Source organism: Crotalus tigris, unplaced genomic scaffold, assembly GCF_016545835.1.
Source record: "Crotalus tigris isolate CLP2741 ecotype Arizona unplaced genomic scaffold, ASM1654583v1 scf7180000018127.1262416, whole genome shotgun sequence".
Classification (NCBI taxonomy): Eukaryota; Metazoa; Chordata; class Lepidosauria; order Squamata; family Viperidae; genus Crotalus; species Crotalus tigris.
In genome coordinates this window covers 983,855-995,664 of record NW_024096838.1, presented here as the reverse complement: position 1 = coordinate 995,664, position 11,810 = coordinate 983,855, and the positions used below count along the sequence as shown (strand labels likewise).

The following is an 11,810-nucleotide window of genomic DNA, read 5'->3' as shown; positions in this document are numbered from 1 at the left end:
CCACCGCTTCTACAGTGTTGTTAAGATGGTGACACATGCATTGAATGCTGCATATTCCTCCAGATCCAAGGGGAGAAAGAATGAAGGCAAAGAGAAGTTGGGGACTCCAAGGGTGCAGCCATGGCAGGTATGGGGTCCTGCAAGGATCCATTAAACTTAATTCCTTCCAAGAAAGAATGGAAAGGAGAAGGAGGGAACCACCTCAACCTCCTGCTCTTCCACCACCTTCTGCTCCCAATTCTAGGGATGGGAAGGAGCACGTTAAACATCTCTTTGGTATTTGCTGATTATTTTCATATCTTGCCCCTGTTTGTCACAACTGCAGGTAGTTTGTTTGTGTCTAGTAGGCAGGGTCTAGGACAATTGGTGGCAGCCGCCTTGCCCTGGTTGCCTCAACTCAGTCTCCCATCCCCTCCAACCCACAGCAGCTGCCCCTCCACAGGTGCCCCTCCCTGACCATGCCCCCTTAGCTGCCTCTGCCTGGTCGCTTCACCCTAGGCGATTCGCCACATGGGACAACTAACTATGCGGGATAACTCAACAAATGCTGCAGTGTTTCTCAACCATGACAATTTTAAGGCGTGTGGACTTCAACTCCCAGAATTTCACAGCCAGCATTGCATTGCATTGCATTGCTGGCTGTGGAATTCTGGGAGTTGAAGTCCACATGCTTTAAAATTGTTAAGGTTGAGAAACACTGCGCTAGAGGGACCTGTTTTCATGACCAGTCCATGTGCTAAGAGATGGGCCTCTGCCTTCCCATTGGACGCCAAGCATGGTTGATCTGGTCTGGTTCACCATTACACTGCTCTTCCTTCTGATATGCTTTTCCTATTGTTTAGCACAGAATCTGCTTTCCTGTAATTAAGTTTATTTATTCATAGAGGGATAGAATCAAGATCATGTGCAGTATTAATATCACTTTACAAAGCCTTAGTATGGCTTTTCTTCAATGTTAAATCTCTTAATTATTACTGTTAAATCTTAATTAAATTAATTAATTAATGTTAAACTCCTTAATTGTTGCATAAATCCTTCAAGCCCTTATTCAGTCCACATCTTCTTAAATCATTAAAACGATAAATCATCATTTCATTTGCTTTTTTCTTCGGTTATCCTAGATGAATCAATTTTCTATACTCTTTTCTAGTTCATTGTTTGTAAGTCCCAATAAAACAATTGTAGTTTCTTTACAATATTAATCTTCAAACTTCTTTGTATCTTCATGTGTATTTGTTCTCCTCCTCCTCCTCCTCCTCCTCCTCCTCCTCCTCCTCCTCCTCCTCCTCCTCCTCCTCCTCCTCCTCTTCTTCTTCTTCTTCTTCTTCTTCTTCTTCTTCTTCTTCGTCTTCTTCTTCTTCTTCTTCTTCTTCTTCTTCTTCTTCTTCTTCTTCTTCTTCTTCTTCTTCTTCTTCTTCTTCTTCTTCTTCTTCTTCTTCTTCTTCTTCTTCTTCTTCTTCTTCCTTCTCCACCATGCATGATAAAATGTCCCTTCATGTTTTTCAATTGACACAAGATACATCTCGTGTATTAGGCACATCACAGCGTTGGAACGGCAGCAGGCAGAGGCAGAAAGTGGGAGGGAGAGGTATGCGACCCTGCCTGCCAAAAACAGATGGTGGGACAGAGTGGGTGAGGTCTTAAGTAGAGCTTATTTTTGGGCCCACCCCAAAACTCAAGCTAGGGCTTATTTTCGGGGTGGGTCTTATTTTTGGGGAAATACGGTATTACATGCTCATCTTTTCTACATAGTTCAGTTTCAGATTCTGTTTTATGTTTTTTAATTCCAGTTATCCTTTTATCTACATCAAATCTTCCTTTTAATTGTGCATATGAAAAACCACTGAAGACTATATTCTATTGCAGTCACTCGCATTCTTCATTTCCTCTTAAGTTCTCCATCTTCCTGCATTAATAATTCTTGCTGTGTTAGCTATTTCTCACTATTTGGTGTTTCTTTTCCATAAAATGCTTCCTGAGCTGAGGTCAGGAAGGCACAACTGGGTTTCTATTTATTTCACATTCTTGATATGGAACTTTTCACCTAATAATTCTTACATTAATTTTTACTTTTCATATCATAAACCTCCATGCCAAACAAATCACAGCTTATGCAGTTTCACTTCTACATTTTGGTTTCTTAACAAGACCCACTCTTTTATCTAAACCAAACCACATGTTGCAAAGAACTATTTAAAGTCAGGTAAAGCTAAATCTCCTCTACCTTTTACAATTTTATATTTGACTTTTGGTTTCTTATCTCTTTGTAAATCTATCTGTCTATCTATCTATCTATCTATCTATCTATCTATCTATCTATCTATCTATCTATCTATCTATCTATCTATCATAGTTTAAAAGATGGATCATTTTTCAAAACTGATATTGTTGAAGATAAAAAATATCATTCCAGGTAATACATTCATTTTCTATTACAGAGATTCTACCATAAGCAGTGATCATAGGAATTTTTCTCATCTCAGTACATCTAGTTTAATTCCATCCCACACCTTAATACAATTATTCGGAAGTACCATACAATTCATTGTTGTTGTTGTTAATTGTGAAGTCATGTCCGACCCATCGCGACCCCATGGACAACGTTCCTCCAGGTCTTCCTGTCCTCTACCATTTTCTGGAGTCCATTTAAGTTCACACCTATTGCTTCAGTGACTCCATCCAGCCATCTCATTCTTTGTCGTTCCCTTCTTCTATTGCCCTCAATCTTTCCCAGCATTAGGCCCTTCTCCAGTGAGTCCTTCCTTCTCATTAGGTGGCCAAAGTATTTGAATTTCATATTGGACCTAATAATACCCATAGATTTCATCTTTTTTTAAAATTTAAAAACCAGTTTTCCAAAATAGTTATTTTTGATCTTTTATAATTATAATTTTTGTTAACATTTTTGTTGTTTCTTTGTTAATTCTAATTACCGCTAATGCACCAAATTCATCAAGTTTCTATACACACACACACACACACACACACACTGATCTATATTTATCTACCTTCTATATCTGTTATCCCCCCCATCTACTTATCTATCTCCTTTAAACAGAAATAGAAGTAAAAAAACAAAAAACAAAAATCCAAATTCAACTGATATCTTATCCCATTTTTTATTTTCTTAGTTCAAATTTTTATACAGGATGTTTTCTTCTAATTCCAATCTTATTTTCTTTTCTCTGTTAGTTTTATTTCTTTCCCTGAGTGAGGGCTCATCCATCAGATCGGTATTAATTTTTCTATGTGTGTTGAAGATCTCTATTTGCTGTAATTTCCCCTCCCCCCAAAGAAATGTGCTTTACAGAGTAGATTTAGTGTCCATAAACAGTCTTTGTCTGAGGTTTGGAGCTAGTTGTGCTCCAAAGTTCTCAGTGATCTGCTCAGGAGCAGCTGACAAGATCCCTTCAGATTTTGTCAATCTTCTCTCACGGAGCACAGATGGGCAATCTCACAGTTTGCTCCTTGTCCAAGGAAGTGCTGCTCATTGTGGCATAAACCAAGCTGCCAGTCGTCTCTTTAATTTCATCTCAATAACTTGACTCCCAGCTTTGCAAAATTCAAGGTATATACTATCAGCAGCATTCCCAAATCTATTAAGAAAATTAAATGATAAAAAAAAATAGGAAATTAGCTTGGTAAACTTTCATCTTGACAAATCTTTTGGCTTTTGCTTTTGGAAATTACTTCATCATCATTCACTATTTATAAATGATCTCTTTACGTTTTGCTCTAGAACAGGGGTGTCAAACTCAATTTCATTAAGGGCCACATCAGCATTGCGGTTGCCCTCAGGGGGGAGTGGGTGGGTGTGGCTGGGGGGGGCGCAGCCTACTGGGTGGGTGTGGATGGAGTGGGTGTGGCCTACTGGGTTGGCATGGCCAGCTCTACATCGTTCACGTCAAGGGCGCCTGTGGGGCCCTGGGCAGGAGTGGGACAGATCTGAGGGTCTCTGGCAGAAGGGGGTGGGACCGAGGCAGGCGTCAAGGCATGGTCCATTTCTTCATTCCTCACAAAGGGTGACACTTCCCCAGCATGCACCCAGGGGGTGGGGCCGACGTGGCAGGGGCTGGTTCCTCGCTGTTTCTAGACAGCCTTGTGGAGCTAAGACTGAATGTGTTTCAGCATAGATGGCCACCACAAAATTGTACATTGGCTCCCGGCCAGCCTGGGCCAGGGCCAAAGGCAGCGGGGGCCATTCCCTCACTGTTTCCAGGATGGCTTCACGGGCCACATGAAACCTCTTTGCGGGCCGCATCCGGCCCCCGGGCCTTGTGTTTGACATGTCTGCTCTAGAATATTTACATTAATTGATGTCAGTCTGAGAGGTCTGTAATTTTCTGACTCTTTCCTTTTTCACTTTTGAAAATAGGGGTGACATTTCCTCTCCCGCTTATGAGTATTTACAAGTTAGGCAACTGTAGAAATTCATTTGTCAAAAAAATCAAGTTTTTTGTAAACAAAAAACCAAGTAAAAAACCTAGTTTACTCCTTTGGGATTCCTGATTTTTTTTTTTTTATTCTAGCTTCATCGCTTTCTGGACAAGAATGTGTTTTTCAATATTACAAGGAAGAAACTGTACTGGGATTCAAATGGAGATATAACAGCTGACCTGAACATCAGAAGCTTGGTGGTTATGCCCGATCAGTCCTTCGTTAGAGAGCAACTGGGCAGTTTTGAAAGGCAGAAACTTACTATCAACAAAACTATTGTATCATGGCTGAAGTTACTGAACAAGGTATGGAAAATACTGGCTTCTATTCTTTGTTTTGCAAAATCTTAAGACTAGATTAGGTCACCATACTACAAAAAAGATGTTGAGACTTTGGAAAAAGTTCAGAGAAGAGCAACTAAAATGATCCAAGGCCTGGAGAACGGCTGCAGGACTTGAGTTTGGCTAGTCTAAAGAAAAAAAGAAATAGAGGTGACATGATAGCAGTATTCCAGTATTTGAGAAGCTGCCACAGAGAAGAGGGCATCAAACTATTCTCCAAAGCACCAGAGGGCAGGACAAGAAACAATGGTTGGAAACTGACCAAAGAGAGAAGCAACCTGGAATTAAGGAGAAACTTCCTAATAGTGAGGACAATTAACCAGTGGAATGGCTTGCCTTCAGAAATCATGGGTGCTCCATCACTGGAGATTTTAAAGAAAAGACTGGACAGTCACTTGTCTGAGATGGTATAGGTTCTCCTGCTTGAGCAGGTGGCTGGACTAGAAGACCTCCAAGGTCCCTTCCAGCTCCATTCCATTCCATTCCATTCCATTCCATTCCATTCCATTCTATTCTATTCTATTCTATTCTATTCTATTCTATTCTATTCTATTCTATTCTATTCTATTCTATTCTATTGAGATTAATCAGTGTGGATGACCTACACTGAGAATTAAATGTAGAGAGGAAAACCACATTCACACTGACCTCAATACCTGGGAAGATTCTGAAAAAGATAATCAAACAACGAATCAGTGAACACCTAGAAACAAACAAAGTCATTACTAAAAGCCAACATGGGTTTGTCAAAAACAGATCATGCCAGACAAACCTTATTGTATTCTTTGACCAAGTGACAAAATTAGTGGACCAGAGGAATGCTGTGGATATAATTTACTTGGACTTCAGTAAGGCATTTGACAAAGTAGATCACAACCTACTACTTGATAAGATAGAAAAATGCGGGTTAGACAGCATCACCACCAGATGGATCTGTAGCTGGCTGACCGGCTGTACTCAGCATGTGGTCCTCAATGGAACCACATCTACATGGAGGGAAGTGTGTAGTGAGGTGCCCCAGGGCTCTGTTCTTTAACATCTTCATCATGATTTGGACGAGGGGATAGATGGGGAAATCATCAAATTTGCAGACAACACCAAACTGGCAGGAATAGCCAACACTCCAGAAGACAGGCTTAAGATACAGAAGCATCTGGACAGACTTGAACACTGGGCACTATCTAACAAAATGAAATTCAATGGTGAAAAAAGTAAGGTTCCACATTTAGGCAAGAAAAACCAAATGTACAGGTAGAGTATAGGGGGTACCTTGCTCAATAGTAATAACTGTGAGAGGGACCTCGGAGTCCTAGTGGACAATCACTTAAATATGAGCCAGCAGTGTGCTGCAGCTGCCAAAAAGGCCAACACAGTGCTAGGCTGCATTAACAGAGGGATAGAATCAGGATCACATGAAGTATCAATGCCACTTTACAATGCCTTGATAAGGCCACACTTGGAATACTGCATCCAGTTTTGGTCACCACGATGTAAAAAAGATGCTGAGACTCTAGAAAGAGTACAGAGAAGAGCAACAAAGATGATTAGGGGACTGGAGGCTAAAACATATAAGGAAAGGCTGCTGGAATTGGGTATGTCTAGTTTATTGAAGAAAAGGACAAGGATGGAAATGATAGTAGTATTCCAATATCTCAGGGGCTGCCATAAAGAAGAGGGAGTCCAGCTATTCTCCAAAGTGCCTGAAGGCCGAACAAGAAGCAACAGATGGAAACTAATCAAGGAGAGAAGCAACCTAGAACTAAGGAGAAACTTCCTGACAGTTAGAACAATTAACCAGTGGAACAACCTGCCTCCAGAAGCGGTGAATGCTCCAACACTGGAAGTTTTTAAGAAGAGACTGGACAGCCATTTGTCTGAAATGGTATAAGGTTTCCTGCCTGAGCAGGGGGTTGGACTCCAAGGGCCCTTCCAACTTTATTATTATTATTATTTGTTCTAGGTTGCTTCTCTCCTTGATTAGTTTCCATCTGTTGCTTCTTGTCCTGCCTTCAGGAGCTTTGGAACATAGCTTGACTCCCTCTTCTTTGTGGCAGCCCCTGAGATATCGGAACACTGCTATCATGTCCCCCCTCATCCTTCTCTTTGTTAAACTAGACATACCCAATTCCAGCAACCATTCCTTATATGTTTTAGCCTCCAGTCCCCTAATCATCTTTGTTGCTCTTCTCTGTACATATTCTAGAGTCTCAACATCTTTTTTACATTGTGGTGACCAAAACTGGATGCAGTATTCTAAGTGTGGCCTTACCAAGGCATTGTACAGTGATATTAAGTGGTATTAATAACTGGGGTTTTGATTTATTAGAGACGATTTTATATAACTAATTAAAATAGAATATACTCAAATAGACAAGATGTGTATTTTGAATACTAGATTTTGTTATGAATTGAGATAAAGAAAACTTTGGTCACTTAAAACTTGGAAGTATAAATATTAAAAGTTAAATTTGAATATTGATGGGAAATTAAAAATTGGGGAAAACAAATACATAGGATATTGATCGTCTATAAAGATTGAATGTAAAAGTAATTAAGATATGTATAAGCTAAAAATTACTCATAAATTTAATAAGCATGTTTTTACTTAGTTGATATAATAAGAACTGTATTAGCTTAAATATGAGACAGTAGATATTAAGGGAAAAGGAGAGGAAGTATTTGATGTTGAAATAAGGGAAATTTTGGTCATTAAATTTAAGACATTTGGAAATTAGTTGAAAAGTAGGATTTATATTGTATTATTAGCTAGATGATGCAAGATGGGGGGAAACAGAATATACTGAAATAGATAAGATGTGTATCTTGAATATTAGACTTTGTTATGAATTGAGATAAAGGAAACTTTGGTTACCTAAAATTTGAAAATTATAAATATAAAATGTTAAATTTAAATATTGAGGGGAAACTAAAAATTGGGACAAATTAATAACAGGACATTGATTTTCTATAAAGATTGAATGTAAAAGCAACTAGGATGTCAATGCTACTAATATCGGGTGTTATTGCTTTGACAACAGAAGGAAATGCATTCATTTTTTTCTTTCGTTTTTAGAGCTGATTGATGCTGGGAGGGGGGATGTGGATGAGAGTCCAGTTAGTCATAACAACAAAAAATTCAGCCATGGGAATTCAAGGATACTGAGCCCAAAGTTAATAACGATTTGACAGCTGGAGAGCTGTGGAGAGAGCCCGCGTTTCAAGCTAATTGGGGAATGTGATTTATGACTGTTAGTTGGAGGAGGGAATTGTGTTTTGCTACTTTGTGCCAAGGGGAGGGGAATTCAGCTTTTGGGTTCAACTATGTAGTGCCGATATTATGCTTCTCAAATAAAAGATTCTTTAAGGTAAACAATGCCTTGAAGTTCTTTTGAAGAGTTTAATATGTATAAGCTAAAAATTTATTGATAAATGTAATAATGCTATTTTTACTCAATTGATATAATAAGAACTGTATTAGTTCAAATATGAGACAGTAGATATTAAGGGGGAAAAAGAGGAAATATTTGATGTGGTACCTTGAGATTTGTACTAAGGATTTTTATGTACTATTGAATTATCGATTAACCCAGCCACCACGTTGCTTTTTAAATACTTAAATGTAAAATTTGAAAATTAATAAAATACTACAAAAAAAATATTAAGAATGCAGGGATGCATATTGAACCAGCTTTCAGGAAGAACCCACAGGCTGCTAAATACATAAATCTTTACTCAGTTCATCCCTTTACAAAGTGCAAAAGTATTTTGTTCCTATGCGAAATATGAGAAATAGGCAGAACCTACAAGTAGTTGTATCATGTACATGTTTTTGGAATTGGTTAGGTTATAGTCACCCCTGTGAAGCCCTTGGATTCTTTTTACTGGCTAGAGATACTGATTTGTTAGGAAAATATCCTAATGCATTTTCTTTGCCAATTTTTTTGCTTAGTCTCTGCCTCTGTCCAGATGTGTGGAAAATTGTCGTCCTGGATTTGTCAAGAAGAAGAGAGAAGGAGAGCCAGATTGTTGCTATGACTGTGTTCCTTGTCCAGAGGGGACCATCTCCACTCAGGAAGGTGGGTGACACCAGAAGAAAGGTAGGTTCCTGGTATCAGTTGTTGTCCCAAGAAGCTAATTTATGAAATGTGAAAGGACAGATTGTTAAAAAAATAATCCTTTTGGTTTTCTCAGATACGGAAAAATGCACCAAGTGTCCAGATGATCAATATGCAAATGAGAAGAGAATCCAATGTATCCCCAAAGTTATAACCTTCCTGTCTTACGAAGAACATCTGGGCATCATCCTGATTTCCTTTGCCCTATTCTTGTTTCTAACTACAGGCTTTGTTTTAATCATATTTATTAAATACAAAGAAACTCCAATTGTGAAAGCTAACAACCGGGACCTCTCTTACATCCTTGTGGTCTCCCTCCTGCTTTGCTTCTTGTCTTCTTTTCTCTTCATTGGTCAACCAAGGAAAGCCACCTGCCTTCTCCGACAAATGGTTTTCAGCATCATCTTTTCAGTTGCCATTTCTTCTCTCTTGGCTAAGACAATCACAGTAGTGCTGGCTTTCCTAGCCACAAAACCAGGAAACCAAGTGAAGAGATGGTTGGGGAAGACCTTGGCCAACTCCATCATCCTTTCTTGTTCTGCTGTCCAAATTATCATCTGCTCCATCTGGCTTGGACTTTCTCTCCCATTCCCTGAATCTGACTTCCACTCTCAACCTGGAGTCATCATCCTGCAATGCAATGAAGGGTCTATTGTCATGTTCTACACCACCCTCAGTTACATGGGCATTTTGGCTGTCATCTGTTTCACAGTGGCTTTCCTGGCCAGGAATCTCCCTGGGGCCTTCAATGAAGCCAAGCTGATCACCTTCAGCCTGCTGATCTTCTGCAGTGTCTGGGTGACTTTTGTGCCCACCTATCTGAGTACCAAGGGGAAATACATGGTAGCTGTGCAGGTCTTCTCCATCTTGGCATCCAGTGCTGGTCTGTTAGGTTGCATATTTATCCCTAAGTGCTACATTATCATTCTGAGGCCAGATCTGAACACAAAGGAGCAGATTACAGCCAGAATAAATCCAAAAACATAATGCCATTATGATATTATAAAGAATCGTAAAAGCTGCTTGTATTTGAATGCAAATATTAATTATTTCCAATTAGATAGTATGCTGGAGTCAAAAAAGATCAGAATGTTATGTTTCTAAATTAGAAATAGCTGAATGGCTGGAATCTTTTTACTCTATTCTCTTTCATCACAATAAATCTTGCTAAAAAGAATTCTGTGAAAATCATTTAAAGAAATTTGGTGTTCAGAAACTGCTCATGATCCTGACATCTTTTAAGAAATAATTTGAGCAATATTCCCCCTGACATTGACTAAGAGTCTCTGTATATGTCAGAGATTGCAATGTGAAAATAGGCAAGATGGAAGCAGTTGGGAGCCTGTGGCAGAGGCCTTAAAAACTGTGTATCAGGTCCACCATGCAAGTGTTGGAGGTAGGTGGGAGGAAGGTTTCTGGCATTCCTTGCATGCTGTTGTTTTTGCTGTAACTGCTTGGGAATTAGGCAGGGGGACTGTCCCTGGAGAAGAAGCAGATTCCTCCTCAGCTGGTTCCAGCCTGGTTCCAAGATCGTCATTTCCTAAGAGTGACCTGTTATCTACCCAGCACCTCAGTGTTATCATAACATCTATATGACATCATATTGGCTATTGGTGGACTGGTCAGGAGGGTTGGGTTTGGAGAAAATGGAATAACTGCTTTGTGCCTTGTGCGGGACCTTCAGATTCTGCCTGACTTTTCTGCATCCACTTTCTCTCAATAAAAGTTCTCAATGGAGTCAAGAATTTTGCTTTTCTGAGGGACCAGCTGGGGCAGGTCCTTACACTGTGTATTTTAATGGAATGAGGAAGGGTGGTAGCTTTTGGGTGACGGGAACATGCATCCATGGCAGGCATTCTGTTTCCAACCACACATATTTCTAATCAATGGTCAATCAATCTGAGGTTTCAGAATGATTTTTAATTTCAAATTGGATACTTTTGGAAATTCCACTTTAAGATGATAAGAAAAACTCTGCCAGATCAGGCAGTTTTCCAGTAATTTCTCCTTTAGAAGATTAACCAAAGGCCAAAATTTTTCTTTCTTTGCAAACAGTTCTTAGGTTAAGATTTAAGAATGTAATTCAGTGTGTTTATAATCCCAGAAGGTCAGCAGTTTCTAAACATATGTAGTTTCACTCAGTAACAGAAAACTCAATGCTTTGTTCCTAGCTGTTTTTTGCTGTTTCTAGGCATCTTGCCAAATTCTAGGTCATTGCTGCTATAGCTTTCTCTGTGTTGGTGTTGTTCGTCCATCGATTTTCGATGAAGATCTTGACATCTTGTGGGTTATGGGCCATCAACGATGTGTTCTTAGGTGGCTAATAAGACCGATGTTAGCACAAAATGTTCTGCCACATACTGAACAAAGAAATGTAGACACTGTTGATTCAGCATTTGCAGCTCTGGCTTTGCGGAGTGCTTGCTTTTCTTGTGCCAAGATTATCCTTCTGTGTTTATATGTCTGGCAACCCTGGTACACCTGGTTTTCTCTAATCCTCCACTAGATGTCACTGTTCATTTTTCAACTTTTTGAAACAAATTTATTATATATATAAAATTTCATCAGTGTTTTTTCAGGTATAAAGTTTTAACAATTTTCTTAGCTTTCAAATTTATCCAAATTGTCGTAATGTTTATTCCCCATAAGAGTTTAATTCGCTGCTTCCATCTATAGAAGGGTGAGACAGTTCCCCCCCCCCCTTCTCACTTTGGGAGGCTTTTTGCTTCTTGGGGATCTTTTCCAGGAAATTAGGTATAAAATAGGAGAGAGAAGATGAAATTTTCACCCAGTGTCAAGCACACTGTTCACTGTTGTGCTGGTTAGTGCCTTTGGACTTCAGCTGCAAGTAGTTTGGGCTGGTCAGTGAGGCGTGGCCAGCCCTTCTCCTGTTGGGTTAGAAGGCTTTCCCCAAACC

The 11,810-nt window shown here is 39.5% G+C and overlaps 1 protein-coding gene across 1 annotated transcript; it reads left to right on the top strand.

Moving 5' to 3' along the window:
- Positions 1–8,796: 8,796 nt before the first annotated feature.
- On the top strand, positions 8,797–9,880 carry LOC120310162 (vomeronasal type-2 receptor 26-like; the record flags this gene model as incomplete). Its single annotated transcript, XM_039348263.1, has 2 exons — positions 8,797–8,854; positions 8,970–9,880. Coding segments are annotated over 2 exons (969 nt in total), but the record flags the coding sequence as incomplete, so codon positions are not given.
- Between the last annotated feature and the right edge of the window lie 1,930 nt (positions 9,881–11,810).